Here is a 22,642-nt window from a genome sequence, read left to right on the forward strand (position 1 = left end):
CCTGTCTCAGGTATGCTCTCCTGAGGTAACAGTTGTGTTGAAGAAGAGACTAGCTGGTATAATTATGAAAAAAAAAAAAAATCTTCATGACTTGTAAGTTTTTTGATTAATTTAAACTTCATGAAGGGATTGTTTTGAAACTGAAGTGGTAAGTGGAAAACAAAACTTCCCTTACTGTGTCAGTAGATAATTTTCTTTTCTGTTATTTATTATTTCTTACTTGATATTTTTGTATCATACAGTGTTGCTGTCTTAATTGTGAATGTAACTTAGAACTGCTGCTCCTAAGAATAGCATTTTAAGGGTATTACTATAGTGCAGAGAGGAAGCTAGGTATTAATTCTTTTTCCATATTTATTTGTGGAATATGTTAATATCTTCATTTCTTTGATAGCTTGCAGTTATAAGACATAAATTGTTTGCTTTAACAGAATCAGCGCGATCCATCACGACGTGGAGGCTGTTATCAGTGACCGATTATTTTCTTTATTGCTGGATTTGAAAATAGTAACATTTTGTTTACCAGCATTACATTGTATAGACCATTTACCTTTACATATGCCAGTGAATACTCTGTTTTCATTTTCAGTGGAACATTTTGATTGAACTTCAAATCATGCAGGAGTCTTTTTTTTTTATTTATTTTTAATTGGCTATTACCAATACTATACAGTGTGCAAAGAAAATATCTCTTTTTTTTCTGTCCGACTTAATCTCATTGTCATTGTATTTGGATACTTCTCAAGTATTTAAAAATAGAGAGCTAGCATTAATCCCTGCAGCTTCTCAGAAAAATAGCTGACAGAGTTATTTTGCCCTAGGTACAACATTATCCCCAAAACACTGACAGCAATATTGGCAATACTTGACTACATTCCTATTTGGCCTGTTTTTGATAGAAATAATGTAAATGCTTCTGACTTCAAAATTGAGTTGTTTCTAATTATTCCTTGATCTTCTTTCATTATCATGGACTAACCTCTCTTTTTACTAGTTCTGGTCTCAGTAGCATAAAAGAAAAAGGAGATCGTTTAGCTGTTTAAATATGTACAGTTGCAGGTTTTTTACAGAAGAATGCAGGATACATGCCAAAGCAATGTATCTACATAGCTCAGTGTTTGATGTATACAGTTATTTCTTGGCACGTGTATGAAAACGTTGGGGTTTTTTTCAAAAAAGAAAGTTATATTTTTGAGGCCATGGAATGGCCTGTCCGATTGCTTGCTTGCCTGCCTGATTGTACTGCTCAGAGTAATTTCACTTAAAGGTGTAATTGTCCTTGAAAGGTATAATAGAGTGCTGGCAGGCTGTTGTTGGTATCGCTTTGAAGAGCCATAGCTTTCTAGCCCCTACTCAGTGCCGTTCTGTGAGTTAGCAGGAGGGAGAGTTTGAAGGTGCAGCCCGTCCTTGTCTGACACTGAGTGTTGTTAACCAAATATCCTTTGGCTGCTGGTGCCCTGTGAACAGATGATGACCATACTCTACAGAGGTGAGCCAATTGAATAGAATTCTTTTTGTCCATTTTGTCTGTCTAAGACCAGACAAAATTTGACTTCATATCTCTGTATGTTTGGGTGGGTTATGGGGAAGAATTAGGAACAGAGGAGATCCAACTAACAAGTCTTTTACTTATATTTTGGAATTTTTGAACACTGCCCAGTTCAATTTGTGCCTGGGAGAACAGTTCATTGTAATGTTAATGTTGCCGTTCCTCAGATAAAAATATTTAAAAGTTAAATTGTCTTATTTACAGCTTAAGCTGGTACTTGCACAGGTTTTACCACGTGAATGTAACTGATTCTTTAAATAACTACTTGGCTGCTGCAGTCTGTTTTATTATTGCTATTTTACTTGTTGGGTCTGTATGCTTATTAGGCAAAGCCACTTCTTTGAGTCATCTTGTCAAAGTATTGTGCAGATACTTTTAGTTAGCACTGAGCCCACCAGAAGATGATTTATAGTATGTAGATTTATAGTATGCAGATTATACTGTAAAACATCAGTTTTAGACTGAGGCCAGCCTCTCAGTGATAGTGTGCCAAATTTGGGTTTTGTCAAATTAGAGGTAATCTGTCCCAGTATTATTTCAGAAGGGCTTGAAAAGTGTTGCTCTTCATTGAATTACATACTATTACATGCCTATTACATATTAAAAGAAGGCTTGAACCCTAACTGAATTCTTACTTAGGATTAGCAGAGGCTTTGAAGAGCTCACATGATCAGTGGTTGTTAGAGTGGTATTGTACAAGTTGAAGGGGGTGCAAGGCAAGTTACAGCTCGAGAACATTAAAGGGAGTATCTCTGCCATTGGCTCTACTTTGCCAGAGCAGGGGAGCAAAACCAGGGAAAACACCACAGTTCGGTGACTGCAAGGTGCATTGAGCAGTCAGAACTATAGTGGCAGATCACTGTGTTCACTGTGCCAAAGCCAATGCATGGACCCTATACTTGGGTATGAACATCCTGGTTTGAGGTAAAACAAGACTCTGCGTCTTAGTTGATCATCAGGGCAGCTGGTGGAGAGTAGGAGTTAAGACCTGGAAGATGTTGCCTTTCAGATTCCATCTGCTTCAGATTCCATCTGCTTCTGACCCAATGCGACCTTTGTGGTATGCTCTATGCTAAATGCTGAATCTCTGCATGTGCTGCAGGCTGCTGACACTTGTTCTAGAGAATATCAGACATACAGAATTAGAAGGAAATGTTAACTTGGCTCCTTTTTCCTCACTTCAGTGTAAAGAAAACTTTTGACAGTATGAGTTATCATTTGTTGTTGTAAAAGATGACTTTTCATGAAGTATAAGAAGAAAGCATGAGTATTTGATGTGTTTGCACTGGAAAATCTTTCTTTCTCTGAGGTACTTAAGCTTGAAAACAGTTTAGCATCTTACAGTGGAAAGCTTTTCTGTAAGATTTCATACTTACACCTTAGGCTGGGCTAGAAACATTATAATAACCATATTACCCATGCTATTTTAGGGAAAAAAAATGTAAGGAGATTATGCAATAAAAAAGAAAAAGGATAAACATACCAAAACCTCTTTTAATATTTGCTTGGAGGAGGTATAGTTTTGTTTGGTTTTGGGGGATGGGAAAAAGAACACTTATTTTCGAAGCAGGTTTGTTCTTCTCTACTTCGCACTGTATCACAGGAAAAAATGCAGTAGTTGCTAGAGACTGATGGAGGAGTTTATTATTTTTGTAATTATCTTATAAAAAGTGAAGTGATTCTGCCCAGGAAAGAAGTCAAGACTTCTCAAAATATAGTCAACTGTAGAACTACCATTGGCTTCAACAGAAGCAGCATTTCTTAGAAAATGTCAGTAGTGTGTTTTCACTGCAATGGCTTGGAGCTTCCAGATCCTTTAGATTTGGTCCCAGATTACCAGTTAATTGCCTTATATCATTATCATTAGATAGCTTTATGCTTGCTTGGCAAAATTATATCCTGACCATTTCCTTAGTACCTTTTTATAGATTGTGCTTTCTTATGAATATATGAAAATATCACCCTCTATGTACCTAGTGGTTTTGGGAGGGATGTGCTCTGTGTACAGCCTGCCTCGCGATATCTAGGAAACAGAGGCTCTGCCTGAAACTTGTTGGTGTCAGCATGCTACCCCACAGCAACCCTTTCTTCATTTGTGTGTGAGTTTAGCTTATGGATGAACTTTCTGGAAAAAGGAATGATTTGGGCGGTGCTCTACCTGTAGAGGTATGATAGTCCTGAGCAAGCAAATAGGACAGATTCCTTGCTATGTGTGGATCCAGGTGGAAATAACTGGTTGCAGCACCGTATTCTATTACTGTTCATGCTTCTTTTTGGCCCAACAACCTCCATCCTGTTTGAATTCTTCACATCACCAGCTGTCTTGCTACTAAGTCACTGGTGTTGATCTCTCTGGCAAAAGAAAAATGAAACTTCCACTATTAATGTGGTCTCATTCTGACATCAAAAAATGACTCCTAGTGACTTGATCTTAGGCAACTCCCTTATATGTCTTCAAGAGTGAACGGTCAGTTATAATCAAGTCTTACTCACTAAAAACAACTCACTGAACAGGAAGACGAGTGTTACTAGCTGTTGAAAAGTTTCCATATGGCCTTCATCTGGCAGGAGCAAATGACTGACTGGTGATTTTTTGAGTGGAAAATATTGAAACATAAATGGACGTTGAAAAATTTCTTTCTGATGACTGTATTTTAAAAATGAGTTCAAGTTCTATTTTCCATTAACAAGAACAACTGCCTGTATTCTGTTATCAGCTGTAGAGAATTTACTATACAAAATCAGAGAGGTCAAAGCTTTAACAACTGATCCTATGGTAGATTTCACAGAAGAGTATATTTATCTATTCTAATATTTTTCTTCTCCTAGGGAGGTAAAAGTTCACTTTTACTAAGTCTGACATGCTAGCTTTAGCACTGTCAGAATAATCTCAATGCATTTCTTGATTTGTAAATCAGACTTTGAATCCAGAAGACAATATGGCTTTTAGAAGTCTATCTTTTGGGGTTTATTTTATGACCAGCATATCTGGTCAGTCACTGTCCGAGACAATTACAGAGAAATGGTTGTCTTTGTGCACTTCATTGTTATTCACCGAGAGGATAGTCATCAGAGGGTCACATTAAAGTTCATTCAATCAAAGCTGTGGCAGTAGCAATAGTCCGCCTCAGGTCAGTACCATCTCTTGAGATTTGTAGGGCACTACCTGAAGTTATTTGCGTAATTTTATGTAGCGTTAGTGCCTTGATACTTTGTAGGAAAGGTTTCAAAGGCAGCAAATCTGTATCTAGTGTCCTACACCAATGATAATCCAATTATTTTTCCCTTTACTGTGTTATTGTAACCATATATATGGATCCTTTGGTGTCTTCTAAGTTCATTTTCACTTAGCTGCAATCTGTATATAATGTGTATTGTTATCTTTATGTTAGTGTTATAATTAGGTTTTGTATTTCTTTGCTCATGTGGTTATTTGTTTATGTACTTGTAATCATCGTGGGAACCTCTGCCTTTTGCTTTTGAAATAATCTTTAAAAGTGCTCCTTTATGTTGCAATAGATGTTTAAGTTGCAATGAGATAAATCGCAGCAAAGAAGTACCCGCTTTTTTTCAGTGAGAGTAAAGGGACCCATATCTATATCTAAATTAGTTAGTTTGCATGAATCCCAACTGCGTCTTGACTTGTTTTATCTCACTTAGTATAAATGTGCTTACATATATATATGTGTGTGCGTACAGATATATATATATTATCTGCAAACCACTTCTGTTACTTCCATTCTAGTATCATTTGCAGAGAATTTTATGAGGCTATTGTACTAAAATAGGCTTAATTTCTAATGTATGAATAAGTTTTATATGATGTACGCTTCCGGATATTCTGAAGAAGAGGTACCTAAGAGGTACTTTTTTTAGCCTTGAGGGGGAACAAAAGGCATGAAAACACATAGCCATGAAGATTGTCTTGATTAGAAATACATGAAGTATTATTCCACTCAAAGCCAAATTTCTAAACTTAAGCTGATGTTTTGGTATCAAACCTTACGTACAAATAATGGGATGATAATCTAGGTGTAATTTCTAGGGTATTTCTATTTTGGTGATTCTGAAGAGATTGTGAAACGTTCTTATTTCTTGGAAGGGGTGTTATCTAAATACAGGAAATGGAAATATATGTAACAAACTGGTTCAAAAAATAATAATTTTATTATTTTAATGGGAATTATTAAAAAGGTAAAAATATAAGGTACCACTCCATGGAGGAAAAACTCTGAGAAAATAAACAGGAAAGCAAAACAATAAAAAAGCAAAAGCAACAAAAAGTATTGTTGACCACTGAAGAAGAGAAATGAATTTGTAAATCAAAAGGCGAAACCAGGGAGTGCTCAAGAACGGGGAAAAAACATTTCAGCTTGATTTCAGAAAATTTTAAGCAGGCAGCATTCAGCCAATGTTCTCCAAAATGGCCAAGATAGGTAAAAATGGAGGAGAATCAAATACTAGATAAACCTTTTGATGACTGCAGACACGATTAGGTGGTAACAGGATTCTTTCAGAAGACAGAATAAAGCTCTTACTGTGTTGTGCAACACACTGAAGAGTTTTTTTATCAAGATGTTTGTAAGTCAAAGGAGTTAGTCATGACAACAGAGAGAATGAGAGATTTGGATTGCGTCCTATTAGACTATACGTAACTTGCCATTTTTAATTTTGAGACAACATACTAGAGATGAGACTGAGGAAACACTCTCTTGTGTGGTTTAGTGTGCATTCAACGTACTTCTTTGAGTAATCGCTGCTGTTTGTTCCAAACAATACAAGTGACTCTCATATATGATAGAATTTACAGTTGAGAAATTAGTCCTTTTTGAAAGTTTGATTTTCCCCAATTCTTACTGCAGATGACAAAAGAAGAGAAATTAACTGCATATTTTGATCAAAGTGTTTCGATATGGCATCACGGTTTTAAAATGAGAAAAGATCTGGGCTTTGAGTGAGATCTTGCCTGTATTGAAATTAGGTATTTTCCCCAGTTGATTTCTGTGTGGTGCTCCATACCCAGGAGTAAGAGGTTTGTGGGGTTTTTGTTCTTTCTTTTCCCCTTTTCTCTCTTTGTTGAGCAAAGCTTACAAATTGCAGAACTGCCGAAAGCAAAGCAGTTCTGTTCACATATCTAGCTTAACCAAACAGTCTCCTACCTGCTGCAAGACTTGTGGTTCTTAACTCCTTCTTCACCCAACTACATGAAAATTCTTTTAAGAACTGGCTGTTTAGCTTACATTCATTTAACAGCCACAAACACAGTAAGTAGCCAACCCAAACTGCGATGGAATTTTAGCTTATTATTCCCATTCACATCTGACGTGAGCAGAATTTGAAAAGAAAATTCATTTAGTTTAGCCAGCAATAAATTTATCTGTGAAACATATAGGTTCGTGCTGTACTTTATCTCATATATCCCCTACGTGATGCTGAACAATCTATATTTCAAATTCCCCTTAGGGAGAAGCAGTATGATAAGAGTTGTCAGGTAATTTTTAGATCTTTACTCCAAATTAATACAGTTTTGGAATAATCCAAAGAGGATTTCTTGTGGATTTTTATTTTAAAGGTGCTTTTCTGAGAGAAATAACTCTGTAGAAGCTCTTGTTCTGCAATTTTAAATTGTGAATAATATATTTGATAATTTTGTAATGCTTTATAAATTTTGGGGATATAGTGCGTTCATTTAGCTGTCTGAGATGATAAAGAATGGGACCTAGGTGCGGGTTTTCTTCAGATCATAAAGGAGATCTGCGACTTTGAGTCTCCCCTGCTTTCCACGTTTGTTCTGAGAACAATATGTTGGTGAACTGTCTTTTTCAGGGCAAGGTGTGAGACTTCAATTTGTCCTTCGTTTCGAAGAGTGATAAGGTAGTAAAAATGGGAATATATGTGAAAACTTTCTTGTTAGCCTTGCTTTGAACAACACTAAAATGGTATGAATTAATGGATTGTGTTTGCAGTGTTTTGCTTGGTTCTTTATCTACCTCACAGCAGTTGCTACCTTAGACCTGTTTTGCAAGTTCCCGGTGCCTTTTCAGGTCTCAGAGGCTCAGACAAACGCTTCTCCAGCAGTGACTGTGTGTTCTTTTTGCTCAATCTAGCTTCTCTCTTTTGACTAGTCAGAGCCTTCTCCGGATTTTACATGTTTCACTGAATGGAATTTCGGTTTTGCACACAGAAATGAGAGCAATTTATTGTGGTTTTGCTAAGATAACTTTTCAACTCTGCCTAGTTTGTAAGGTTATAATTTTCTCCTTATCCTGTTTCTTGGAGCGGACATGTAGGAGAACTTGGTGGTACTTGAGTGGTGGAAATATAAATAGCTCTTCATTTTCTTTATATAGTTATTGCTGTATATGTAAGATATATGTATATTGACATATGTAAATGTATTTTGCTTCAATATGTAAGATTTCTGAAAGCTGATGATAATCTAACATTTTTATTGTAATTTTTGTTTTTAAAGGGCACTATGAGGAGGTGTACGATAACCAACTTAACTTGGCCTACTGTTTCAATGACCCTGAGGACAAATGGTTAAGTAATTACTTTTATGAGCAGTGCTTTAACACTGCTCAACTAGTAAAAATTGATGGTGGGAAAAGAGAGGCACAAGCACACGCAAATATGGGCCTCATCTGTGAAGAACAAGGTAAGTCACCGAGATCATAAAGCTACATGGTATCAGCGTTGAGACAGTCATATTTGGCAATTTGTCTTTCATCACAAGGCACAGTATTTCAATATAAAATTGTTTTGCTACCATAATTTAAAAGAAGTTTTAAAACTGTTGCAATATTAATTTTTGGAGCAGCAGAGAAGTCTATAATTATTCACAGACCTGTTTCCTCTGACATTCCATCTACAGTTGAAAGTACTCAGTCAGAAGCATTTGTTTAGCACAAAGGTTATTTGGATTTGACCTTATTTCCTTTTGCTTGTTTTAGAGAAGAGACTGGTAATGCTGCCTCAGGCTATAGGTGTTTGGGTAGGAGGGCATCTGTAGTTACACAATCTGGGTAGATTTAAAAGAGGTATGAAGATACAATTCAGTTTAATCCTGCCTCTAATTTACACTTGGATAAAAGATCCTATATATTTGTGTTCTTTTTAAAAACTACCTTCTGATTCTCTTGACTGAAAATGAAATCGTTTGTCTGTATGTGACTGCCACATTGGTATTTTTCTTCAGATTTATACCTTGCCACATGCGCCACTTCTCCATTCATGTATCTTTATCCTCAGAGTGGGAGTCTTTGAGTAAGACCAGGCCAAGCTGGAAGGCATCTTGAAAGATCATCTGGCCCAACCGTTTGTGGGAAGGGGAGCCTAGATGACATTATTTTAGCACCTTGTCCAATCACATCTTGAAAACCTCCAGTGATGGGGACTCTACCGCATCCCTGAGGAGGCTGTTCCAGTGAATGATTGTTTTCACTGTAAAAAATATTACTTTCTTTTATCAAGATGAACTTTGTTTCTATATTTAAAAACATACATTACCTTTCATGGCAGAGAGGTTTGTGTGTGTATAGAATTCTAGGTATAAAAAAGGTGTTCTCCTATGTTTGTATAAAATCCTTTCATGGTGAGAAGACAAGCAATGAGTGAGCCTCAAGCCTTAACTGAATAAAATCTGTCTTCCAGTTGTAATTCCTAAGTGTACTGGATGCCTAGCCATTGCTTCAAGTATGTGATTTGTGTAGTCATTACATTTTTGTTTTTAAGTTTGACTTTGTGGGTTGAAACCATTCCAACTTTGAGCTCAGTTTGTGGCTGGTTTCTCAAATAGAATGGCTTTTCTGAGAAAAATGAAGATTCACGGAAATTGAAATATTTTGTGGAAATAGTATAATTCCAGTAAATATATGACAGAATGGATATGTTCTGAAAAATGTCCGGATTTCCCAGAAAAAAAATGGACATAAAGCATAAAACCTGTGGCCTTTTTTTTTTTTATTAAAAGGTTATTGTCCTGTTTTTTCCCCATGTTCTCCTAAAGCTGAAACATCACACCTTTTTCAATATTTCCTCATGTTTTCTAGACTGCTGGTCATTAACACTGTTTTCCCCTGAACTGTTGCCATCTTTCTTGCCTGCAACACCCAGAGCTGGATTCAGTCTTAAAATTTAACTTCACTCCAACGATCAATAAAATAGGAGGATTACTTTTCTTACAAGTTGTGTTTTTATTTGTATTTTTAGGTATGACATCTACATCATCTGTTTTAGCATACATTGCATACTCATACTCAGTTCATGGTCTTCAGTAATCTCTAAATTCTTTTCTGAAGAACTGTTAACCAGCTCTTCTGTTCACCATTCTGGGATCACCACTTAGTTCTGCCTAATGCAATATGTTCCTTCTTTTTGCACTGAGTAGCATCCTGTGTTTTGTAGGTGCTTACTAGAAATTGTCAAGATTGTTTCGAATTCTGAAATTGTCCTTCAACATGCTTTCTCTTCTTCCTAATTTGGTATCATTTGAACATTTAAAAAGCATTTTTCTATCCTGTAATTCAGAAATGAAAATACTAAATAGTAAACTGGACCTAGGACAGGCACCTGTGGAACCTCACTGAGTATCTTTCTCAATACTGACAGTGAACTACTGATAACCAATGGCTATATGGCATTTCCTAACCAATTTGCACTTACCTAACAATTGTTGCAGGTGAACTATGCTTCCCTCGTGCTTTACAACAGAATTATATGACAGTGAGAAAGAATTTACTAACTTAAATAGAATATTGGTGGTTGATGTTTGCTCTTGATGTTTTGGCTATAATATTTTCTCTAAATGCTTGGGAATAATCTGTTTGACTATTTATTCCAGTATTGTTCCAGGAATTGGAGTTAAGCTAAATCCAGTTTCCAAGCAGATAAGATAGCACTTGCTTAAAGCCTAGCTAGTCACAACCATGTCATTTTAATTTTGAGCGAAAAATGCTTAATTAGGTTATCTGTCTGATACTCAGAAGAATAAAATGATTGAAGTTGCTGGATATTTTGCAACCTTTTCACTTGCTCCTTTAGTTACTAAAAAGTAAAATTATAAGAAGGTGCCTAAAAGCAAACATCCCTATCTATTTGTAGCTTCAAAGGCTGATATAGAGCGTGACTCACTACTGTTATCAAACCACTGCCTAAAAAAACTTTAACATTTCCTACTTTTATGATGTGTTAAGTGAAAGTTGTTGAATACTTAAGTATCTTTAAGCCCATTACAAAAGCACATAAGTAAAATTATGAAATATACTTTGAGGTGCTCCGAGGAGGGGAAATTTCATTTTCCTGCAGTAAAATATTAGAAACTTCCAGAAGAGAGGATTCTTATTAATATTGGTAAGGAGATATAAAGCAAGGTGCATTTTCACTGCCCAGGGTAAAGCTCCCCTGAATCTGTAGGGTCCGTCTCTTGCAAATATTTTATTTCCATAGAGAGAAGTGAAAAAATGAAGAAGCTGAGAGAGTAAGTGTAGGCTTTGCTTTGAGGGACTACTGAGAAAAAGGCAGCAAATGTATTCCATGCACTTTTTATTTTCAGCAGGTGAAAAATTAAATAACAAGTTCTGATTACAGAAAAAGTGTAAGAACAGATGTTGAGTTGGCATTGTATAAAATTGCATGTATATTAATAAGTAAAATTCTAAACATGCTGATAGATGTGGCTTGTAAATTAAATCATCTTTTTTTTTTGTTATTTATTTATAATGCTGTAATCTAATTTGTTTGCAAACTGAATGAGTCGGATGCCTACTTCCTGTGGGGTTATATACATATATACAGGAATGGATACGCATGTATAGGCATGTACGTGTGCACATATACATATGAATATGTACACGTACCTATATAATTACAGGGATGTGTGTGAGTATGTGAATGATGCCTAACATTTACAGGATACTTTGATTTAAATCATCATATCTGTATTAACTCCATTGATTAATACTGCAGCCAGGAAGACAGGAGAATTTACAGGAATGAGAAGCTAGTCTTAAAGACATTGATGTGTGCATCCTTTTAGATGACAAAATCTTGTACCTGTTGTTTTCAGTTCTGTCACCCAATAGTGTATTTTTGATGACTTGTGCATGGAAGCTGTCTATGTATGCTTAGGACTGATTGCTTGGCAGTATAAAGTTGAGCATATACTTGCAAAGATTGTTGTTTGCCTTGGAAGCAAATCAATAAATTTGCTGAGTAATTTTTGCGTAATCAAATTTAAAGTTCTTTGACTTTCAGCCTGGTCCCTGTCCTAAAGACTGGATATAATCTGATGTTCATTAATCTTCAAAGATAAATATTTGAGGTGTTGGCAGTGTAGACTTCAGTCATGATATTTGGATGCAGGCGATCCAAATAGCGGCTGTCAGTACGTAAGGGAAAGAAAACAATAATAATAGAGTAGCCTGCTACAAACACAAATGGAACATTCTACTTGGAGCAAACATGATTTTAGTCGCAGTTCTTTGCAGAATGAGATTTTTAACCTCCTCTTTTAAAAAAACTCTGTTTGTAAAATAAAGTCTCTGTTTACAAGTTAACCAAACAAGGTGCTACTCATTGATTATTGTGAGTGTGTTCAGGTTATGATCCCATTCAATTAGTAATTTCAATTACTCACCCTATAGTTTGTCTTGCCTCAGGAGGCTGATGATAAATTTTTTTATTAGTTCAGTTACTAGCCATTTTATCACTTTCTCATACAGCTTTTAAATATGTTGTCACTTTATACACAGTGAAAAAGCAATGTCGTATTTGAATATTTTTTTCTTGCATTAAATCCAGCATTACTTATCATCCAAGTAAGCACAGGCTTTCTTACAGAATCCTAGTTAAGGAAAATTAATTTAAAAACATATTTTTACTTCTAAAAACACATTCAAACTACAGGGATATTCTCAGTCATTATAAATGTGTGCATTTTTCTTCCTATCAGAGAGTAAGAAGATTATCATAGTCTGTGATAGTTCTATTATATTAGTGTGAATTCTGCTAAAGTTAATTGTGAACTTGAGACTTACACTGTTGTGTCTTGGAGCAGAAACACAGTCTGAGTGTATTGATAAACGTAATGGCTAGTGCTAGTTTGTATAGGTTCTTACACTGCTAGCGCTCATCATAACAATGTTTGAGTGCTTTTTGTTTTGTGTTAAATGGTTGACATCTATCATGCTTGAAATTATGTAGACCTTAAAAATATACATCCCAAAGTTTCAGGTAACTTACATCAGTAACAAAAACAGTCAAGGGAAACAAGGAATTTGTATGTGCAGGAGTTATTTACTTCAATAGCTTGTAACAAAATTAGATATATTTCTGTATTATTCAAAAGCATAATAAAAACTGAAATCTGAAAGCATACTTGTTCTAAAAACAACTGTCAAGGCCATTGCAAGTAATACAGGTGTTTGATAAATATGTGTGTATATAAATGTGTATGTACATACACATCTATATACAGACATCTATATGTATACACACACTCAAATATAGCCAGTGCTTTAAAGCCAGTACTTCAGATACCAACATTTCAATCTTAGTGTCAAGCAATTCTGCATGTGTTAGAGAAGCTTAAAGATAACTAATTAACATATTTGATGGTTTTTTTTTCAAATAGAAATGCATGACTGTTCTTTCCTTAAGGCACACTCTTACAAAAAGATAGGTTAGTGGTACATTGTGTGTGGGACAGTGGAGCAGGAAGAGTGACATCGAGAACTCTGGAGGCAGCAACAAAAACATCATCGCTACAATCTTCTTATAAATATCTATCCTCCCACCCTCGTATGATGCAAGGATCTTAACGCTTACCTTTCAGACGTTAGTGGCAAAGGTAGACATTCACAGGCTGTGGTTGCTTTCCTGGATGAGTAAATTAAGCAGTGAATGGGGATGTCTATGGTCATTGGAGCACAGGTTAGTGCTAGAATGGTGTTAATAGTCCTGCATGTGCTTTTAGCTTATGCTAACTTGGACTTTCCTGCACTGCAATTAGTCATGGGCACAGTTTGGTAATTAGGAGCGTTGCAGGGACTTTTCCTAAGAGACAGTTTGGAAGCAGCCACACTGTTTTGAAGGATAACAGAGTTTACTAGGTTTGACGCACATTTCCGTACCTGTTGGTTGCAGTGCTTGGAAACATTTCTGGATACGTTTAAATAACTAGTTTTGAGAAAGCATATAAGTATCGCAGTAGTGTCCAATGAATAAAACTTCAAATAAAACAACAAATTCCAAATGTAAATCAGTGCCATGCCAGAAACTGTGTATCTCCTGGTATGAGATCTGAGAGATGTGTGAAAATTACACAGTCAGTCTCAATGCAGTGATGACTTTGAATTAGTCATCAGATTTATATTCTGCTAGCACATAAGGATCAACAAAAGTGGAAGTAATACTTTTTCTGAAATGCTTACAAACCAGAAAGACTAAAGGCTGGCAGAACTAGTAAGAGAAAGGGACAGAATGCAAAGCAAATTGCCATGTTAGATATCTCAGTGCTGATTCCTATAAGATACAGCTAATCCGTAAACCCAGGTTTGTCTGTCTTTGTATGCTTTCTACATTGCAAGTCTTAAAGAATTCCTGATCAAGGTCTCCTTAGTCCTTTCTAAAATAAACCTAGACATTTCAAAAAATCTGCTATATTCTGCAAATTAATGGAGGGTTTTTAAGCATTCAGTCTTAATCCAGTTCTGCTCTGATTATAAAAAATGTTAAGCTCCTGTTTCTTTTCAGTCAGAGCAATGTTATTCCAGAGTTGATCACTTTTGATCCCTCTGCACCCACCCCAAAAATATTAATAAATTGGACATAATTTATGAAAGGTATAATTATACCTATCTATAATCATGAATAAAATACAGTATTTCATATGTTAGAATTTGATATAGACTTCTGTGGTTGAAAGGCCTACTGAACACAAGGGATTTGTAAATAAATTTAATTAATTTGCGGGGCGGGGGGGGGGGGAAGCAACTCACAGGATTCTTAAAGATTTTTGAAATGTGGATTAAGACCGAGGGGTAGGTTCATACCTATTGTTTAACCATACTGTTGAAATTCAAGTTTTTAATCAAGGCAATGTAGAAGTTGATGGAAAGATTCCTATTGAATTTGGGCATTTGATTCAAGCTTCTGAAGCTGAAGTATTAATTACTAGATCGCTTTGGTAAGCGACAACTTAAAGGCAGTTCATAATGTCATCATTTTGTTTTGGAACATAAGTCAAAACTGATTATTTTCTTAGCAGATCCTATTTAATCCATTGGTAAGAAATTGTTGATTTTGTATTTTGAATTGTTTATGGCAAGTGTTTTTCAATTAAAAGCTGTAATGTATAAATAATTCAGAGAAACTCAGCATACATTCTTGAGTATCTATGCAGAGGAAATATGCACGTTTAAGCAGAAGTTCCCCAACTGGTTTGCCTTCAGGCAGAAATAATTTATAGGCAGATATAAAAAAAAAAAAAAAAGAGAATGTTAATATTGCAAAATGAAGTACTAAAAAGGTTTAAAAACGCGAAAGTTAAAATTGCTTATGAAATTTCATATGTTTTTCTCTGCTTTTTGCTAGGAGATTTCTAAGTATAGCCAGAATAACATTCACCTGTTGGATGGATGGCCCACATCCACCTTCTATGTTAATAGGACATTATACTGGTGTCTGTGTTGCAAGCCTGCCAAGCCCACTTAAATAGCATTCCCTCATTGTGGTGTATAATGTAGAAATGAAAAGTTCTGCTTTACAATCTGATTGCCAAATTAGAAACAGCTGGTAAATAGAACAAACCAGTGGGACATTTGTGAAGAGTGATAAACAACTTCTTTACTATCTGTGGAGTGCAGAGCTGTTACTGGTAACAGTATTGTTGCATTTGAGCTATCCAACCTGCCTGTTTAATGTTGTTATGTTTCCACTGTAAGGTGTATACCATCTAGAGGTCTCCGTATTTTATGTCATTTGCAGATGACACCAAACTAGGTGGGAGTGTTGATCTGCTTGAGGGTCGGAAGGCTCTACAGAGGGATCTGGACAGGTTGGATCAATGGGCCAAGGCTAATGAGATGAGGTTTAATAAGGCCAAGTGCCGGGTCCTGCATTTCGGTCACAACAGCCCCAGGCAGCGCTACAGGCTTGGGGAAGGGTGGCTGGAAAGCTGCCCGGCAGAAAAGGACCTGGGGGTGTTAGTGGACAGCTGGCTTAACATGAGCTAGCAGTGTGCCCAGGTGGCCAAGAAGGCCTACGGCATCCTGGGCTGTCTCAGGAACAACGTGGCCAGCAGGAGTAGGGCAGTGATGGTGCCTCTGTACTGGGCACTGGTGAGGCCTCACCATGAGTGCTGTGTTCAGTTCTGGGCCCCTCACTACAGGAAGGACATTGAGCTGCTGGAGCGTGTCCAGAGGAGAGCCACGAATCTGGTGAGGGGTCTGGAGAACAAGTCATAGGAGGAGAGGCTGAGGGAACTGGGCATGTTTAGTTTGGAGAAGAGGAGGCTGAGGGGGGACCTCATTGCCCTCTACAGCTCCCTGAAAGGAGGGTGTAGAGAGGTGGGTGTTGGCCTCTTCTCCCAAGGGAATAATGACAGGAGCAGAGGAAATGGTCTGAAGTTGGGGCAGGGGAGGTTTAGATTAGATATTGGGAAGAATGACTTTCCTGAGAGGGTGGTCAGGCCCTGGGACAGCCTGCCCAGGGAGGTGGTGGAGTCGCCATCCCTGGAGGTATTTAAGAAACGTGTAGACATGGCACTTCAGGGCATGCTCTAGTGCCTGAGACTGTTGGTTTGTGTCTGTGGGTGGGGTGGTTGTGGGCGTTTGTTTTGGTTTGGTTTTGGTGTTCTTGGATTTTTTGGGTTTGTGGTTTGTTGTTTTTTTTTTTTTTTTGTTGGTTGGACTCGATGATCTCAAAGGTCCCATCCAACCAAAAATATTCTGTATTCTGTATTGTTGTATTCACAAGCGCAGGTCTGACACTGGAAGAAAGCAACATAAAAATGGATCCCATTTCTCTCTTCAGGAACAAAAGCAACTCAAATTACCAACTAATAGCTACCAGTACCTTTCTGGCTCCATCTGTCCTTGTGTCTGTGTTAGAGATTCCTTTTGTAAGCAACTTCTTTTGGTTTAAAATTATACCCAGATAAGTTTGTGATTTTTGATAAAACATTAGCCTCATAGTTTTCTTTCTTTTTATAATGGGATTTTTCGTAGTGTGGAATTTTTAAGTATAGGCCTCTGCATAAACTTAAAGACACAATTTAGCAACAGGTATATGTAGCCAGAGATACAGGATTTGGAGACGTGAGTAAGTTTTCAGGTCTGAACTATTGCTACACTCCTTTTTCTGAAAAAGTTGTTTGGAGTAAATAATCACAGCTAGGCATCAGGGAACTTTAGAGACAGAAAGAAGTGTTTCCTTAATGGGACACGCAATTTTGCCTATCCAGTTTGACCATTTAAAACACTTCCCAGTCATTGTTTGAGTCATTGAGCTAACTCTTCTTTGTTTTTTTTCTGCACTTAAACTATCTCACAAAGCAGTTATATTGGGTTTTTTTGGTTGCTAAGAATTAAATACATAAGTTAGCTCGGAAAAACTTGATTGTAGAGCATAATTTTAAAAGTTTAAGCAGCAAATTGTTAGGAGATAAAGTCTTCAGATATGATGCTTTTCTCTTGTCAGTCAGTGGCAGACGGAAGCAGCCATAAATCCAGATAGATTCTTGGGGAGGACAGATTTTAAAGGTTTATTAAATAATTGAACTCATGCAGAGTGAAGTTCCCCCATAAACTACATCCTATTATTACAGGGTTGTTACTGATATTGAACTAGCAGGTACTGTAATGGACTGATGTTATAGATATTGGGTGTGTTTTCAGCTTAAATTAGTATACTCTTAAGAAAGTCTGAAAGAAGCTTCTGAACATGCAACCAAAAAGGAGCTGTTGAGTTAATAAAAAATATTTATATAATATTTTTTTATTCTTGTTTTTTTAAAAGATGTTGGTAGGCAATGATGATGTTTTGAATAAAAGAATTCCATGGGGTTTTTATTTTCACTTCTGAAAATAAATACCGTGAAAATGAAAAACTTTCTTCGTGCTTTTCCTCCAGTGGATTTAAATCAAAGTTTAGTATTAAGCACAGGGAAGTAATAATATTCTTTACACTAGGAAAAAGTAAGCAGGTTTGCCAAAAGCCTCCTTAACCCTTTCACCTTCACTGTCTCTTTCCTAGCCTCATTCTTCAAATGCAGAATCTTTCCGTTCTGATATAACATCTGAGGCCAGGTCTGTTTTCTTACTTTGTGATGAGAAGCTCTTCAAAATATTCACAGCAGTGCAATAGTGCTAATTTTAAACTTTGTAATTTGCATTTTCCTTAAAAGTTTTGACATATGCAAGAAAAATAAAACCTTAAATTAGTTTGTGTTCTTAAGTATTTGGTGATTGTAAAGTTCATTTTCAAACAAGTAAAATTACTGAAAAGGTATTGCTGTTGTTTACATTGAACTGTGAAAGATATTGTATCAGAAGTATTTTAGAGAACATTTTATGTACACTTGAATATAATGTCTAGCACTCAAGTGAATTGTTTATATACACGTCTGTAAGAATTATATTTTTTCTTAATGTTTTTAGTATCAAGTGTTGCTCTGTTTGCTTTATGTGCATGTTCATAAGACTATGACATTTAATGAAGAGATCTTTTTAAAGTATTGATAACCATGAGTAAATTACACTGTTTGATCTGTGTTAAAGATTCAAAGTCCAAGGTCTTTGAGTAGAACTTAGAATAAAAATGTAATTAGGTTACATCCCTAAAGTCTGATATATCTTTAAACTAGACTGCAAATGAAACTTTATTAAAACTTCAAATGAATTATTTCTTTGCTTTTTTAAATTCTTTTTCCCTCTCTTCTCTTTCATGTCTATTACTGACATTGCTGCTTGTATTTTACCTGTCTTTTCCAGGGTATTTTAATTATTTACTGCTTAATGAGTAGTACTGAGATGAAGCTTCATTCAAAGCTGCCCGCTCGCTAACAGATTTTTTTTTTTTTTTTTGCTTCAAAGCTTTGCAGGGTCTTGGACTACTTCAGCTGAACTGGCAGTTGTCGTCATAAACTTTCCTGGAGGCAGTGTTTCCTTTTAGTAATTGATAAAGGAGGTGCTGTTTCCAGAGGTGCCCTCTCAGTGGGACTGAGAGCTGATGGGGTTGCATGTCCTCAGCCATTATCAATAATGTGTAGAAGTCATAGGTAAAACAAATATTATGAAGCTACTAATAAAAATATATCTTACTCTTCAGGGGATCATAGGATAATTCAAGTTGGAAGGGACCTCAGCAGGTCATTAGTCCAACCTGCTACTCAAAGCATCCTGAAGTAGATTATCTGCACAACAGACAGTGCTGGAGCATTGCCTCTGTTATTAAATTTATTATTGGAAGCTGTGAAAAGTAAGAAGAATGAGTCCGAATCTGAATAAAATGTAATAACTACAAAAAAAATTATTTAAACTGAGGCAAGCATTTGATGTGTTAGCAAAAAAAGTAATTTAGTGAAACTAATCTGCTTCAGTGTCACTTTCTGTATTTAAAAGATAATGATCATATTACTCTTTGAGATTAAATAGTAATACAGCATGTTTTCATTTGGTTCCATTGAGCTAAAAAAAACCCTCAAGCCCTGAAAAACAGAACTGCAAAGTATTGTGCCGTTCTTCACTATTCGTCACTGCATTTTGACCTCCCTTTCCTCTCTGCATTTGGATATCTGCCTATAAACACTGAAATATTTGCGAAACCTGAAGTGTGAGCATCCCACTGAGTGTGGGTCGGCTCTTATTTAGAGCCTGGAGCCTTACATTGTGAGTTTCCTGAATATATTTTCCACCTTAGGTAGAAAGCCTTTGCATATAGAAAGCACTTTGATGCTTTACAGATGTGAAAGAAGGAGGTTTGAATGTTACTGTGAAGCAAGAATTCCATTCACTTTAAAATGAGTGTGTTGTCATTCAGCTAGTGTTCAAGATTGTTTGCAATGTTCCCTAGATTAAAATTGACATATATCAAAAAGAGTTTGTTTATATATAATCAAAGAAATCAGAAGGCATCTGACATGTTTCTTTCATGAAATATGTTAACCTGAAAAGATAAAGGAATTTTAGTTGTAAACCAAAATTTTCTGTGTTAGTTCATTTGGATATGAATGTAGGACAGCCAAGTTAGTGAAATTTTCATATGGGACCTGTTTAGTTGTCAGGTTTTTTCCCTGAAGGTGGACACTGTTTTTGGAAGAGTTGTTTTTTTTTTTTTTATTCTAGTTTGCATGTGGGCAAAATGGTGCTAATCCAGTTTATGCAATTAGTGTTGCAAAGCCTTCAGATTCCACCTCAGACCTAAACTTCTGTGAAAATGCCTGAAATATGAACATTTTTTTCACAGTTAAACATAAAGCAAAGGGAAAAATTGGTTACATAGTGTGGTTCAGATAGCAAGACAGTAATTACGGGTATGTTTCTAAGTCTCAGAATTAAGGGTTACACTTAGTATGAAATCACTCTTTAATTTATTATTGTGTTTCATGTATGTCCATACATTTTATTTTGTGCCACTCTTTGTAAAGTCTGTGTGAGGTCTGTGTGCATGTAACTGGCACCGGATTTTCTTTGTAGAGTTACTCTGAGTAGTTGCAATCGATCTGGAGTAGCTGTATGTCTCTTAGAGAAAATCCGAGAGATTTTATGTAGAGCCAGAAGCAACTTAAGAAGGCCTGGAGCTAACCCAGAATTTTAAGAGTACAGTGGCTGCTGCAGTACCTGGGAGAAAGGCAAGAGGAGGATATTTGTTCCGATCTCCTCTACAACAGTGCCTGTTCCTCCTGTACTTAGTGCTTTCTTGTAAGAGCAAGAAGGTTTTTTCACAACAGTTCCTCTTCTAGTAATGTGTTCTTCAGTTAATTACAGGTTTTTTTCCTCTTGCTGGTCCACAATAAACTATCCCCAAAGCAGCTGTCATTTCAGCTGCCTGTGGGAAACCCTTCCTTCTTTGCGGTTCAGAAGTGTTGGCAACAGCAGGGGAAGGGATTAAAGAGCAGACAGGCAAGCAACCAGAGAAACTAGTATTATCCCTAGCTTGTGAAGTGTCTTTTAAAGAGCCCTTTAAGCAACATCATTTGCAGCATTTTTATTATTACAATGTGTTGATGATGTGCTGTAACATACCGTGAACAGTGCTACTGTGGGTGCTACAATATGCACTGCTCTCTATGTTTGTATAGGTATATTTTGAGTATTTGAGCTTTAAGGCAAGTAATTGAGGTCCTCAGAGGATAAGGCTATATATGATCTAATGCTCACTGGATTCCTACAGTTATGTCTTTCTTTTTGGACAACAGATACTTGCTTACCTAATGTCAGCAGAAATAACATATCATTCTCTAAACTGCAACACCAAGGATTAGCCTATCAGTTCTTGACCTAGATAAGGGAATATAAAATACCATCTTTTTGTACTGCAATCTCAGTCCACCAACGCTGTATCTCAGGTTGTGTGATGCTCAACTTTCCGTTTATCTCCTCCTTTATGTCCTCAAGCCTTCTGCTTCTCAGGCATGCTTTCAGTCGACCTTGAGCAGCTTAGACTCTAAGGAGAAATTTACTGGTGTATTTTCAAATTGGGGAAATTGTCAGAATTTCCCATGATAAGTCAGCGTATTCATTACAATATTCTTATTAATTGTTTATGTCATTTTGCTAAAACTCCCAGTGGAATCTTTCCGAAAAACGTTATCAGTTCCTGTATAGTAAGTGAAAATAACTTTTTATCCTTTAACTTAAAAATACCCACCTTGATTGTTATCTGATGATCACTTGTGGTTTAGAAGAATCTTGTGGAGTTATGGAACCACAAAATTTTATCTTAAATCTCTTCCACAATATTTGTCTTGCTTTTGCAGATAACACATAAACTCAGTCACAGTGACCTCTGTACAATCCATTTTACCTCAGGAGTCCAGGCTGGTTCAACTGTTTACTGAATGAGAGCCTTGTGTTATGATTCTTGTGAGCTTCTTGTTCCACCTCCCAACATATCTCTGTTAAAGACTTACAGCAACGTCTGTAGATAGAGACCCACATTGGAAACTGTGACAGATTCTTAACTATTTTGGCATGAATACTTCTACCATAATTATTGTAATTGAACATAGGAAGCTAAAAACAATACAAGTAGTTTAAGCAGTTAAATTGAAATGCAAGCCTATATCTTTTAAAATAGTAATAACCTTTTTTCTTTTTTTTCTACCATTAACTGTTGCTTCAATCAGATTTTATGTCCACATTGTACAGTGAAATAACTTATTACAAAAGATGTCCTAGTTCTGGATTACAATATACTATAATATACATAAAGCTTTACTGTTCTTTTAGGTTGTTATTTTAAGCTGAAGTGGAATATTTTCTAAAGCCCTCAACAACTGCTTACAATTTAGAATTAAATGTACTTTCTGCTTATACTAGTGCTGCTGAAGAAATGTACGTAACAGACCTGTCACTTTTTTGTGCAATTGTTTCTGTGGCATTATTTTTATTGGTAAATGTACGAGCTCATAGAAAAGGAAATCATTAGGTGCTCTCAGTGTTGCTGAGGCATGGAGCTAGAACAGGTCAGTCACTGCATTTTGCAGATTGTGACATTTTAAATTACCTGTATACTACTGGAAGCAATCTGTGGACCTAATTAACATCTCACCTAATTAATGTCAGGACTGTATATAGAGAATTCTAGATAGTTTTGCACTGCCTTTATTTATTAAATACCACATTATTCAGATTTGCTATCCTTAATTTCAGTATTGAAAACTTCAGATTTGTGTGCTGTTTTCTTAAGTGGGAGTAACTTCTTTTTTTTTTCTCCTTCAAGTAATCAATGCACTGCTGAATGAGTTCATTTTAATGCACTCAATCATGCCTCTAATGTTTGTAGCTTACGGGCGCAAGCATCAGTAATGCAGGAATGTTATATGGCTTTAGTTTGGGCCATTTCATAAAATATTCATGGAATCAAAAATGT

The 22,642-nt window shown here is 36.2% G+C and overlaps 1 protein-coding gene across 1 annotated transcript in view; it reads left to right on the plus strand.

The window, feature by feature from the left end:
* TTC29 (tetratricopeptide repeat domain 29) overlaps nucleotides 1-22,642 on the plus strand; it is a 131,737-nt gene that overhangs the window by 23,185 nt on the left and 85,910 nt on the right. The window contains exon 5 of the mRNA XM_074154874.1: nucleotides 8,022-8,207. Within this exon, the coding sequence (XP_074010975.1) occupies nucleotides 8,022-8,207 (186 nt within the window). The remainder of the gene's footprint in view (nucleotides 1-8,021; nucleotides 8,208-22,642) is intronic.

The sequence above is a fragment of the Numenius arquata genome, chromosome 10, assembly GCF_964106895.1.
Source record: "Numenius arquata chromosome 10, bNumArq3.hap1.1, whole genome shotgun sequence".
NCBI lineage: Eukaryota > Metazoa > Chordata > Aves > Charadriiformes > Scolopacidae > Numenius > Numenius arquata.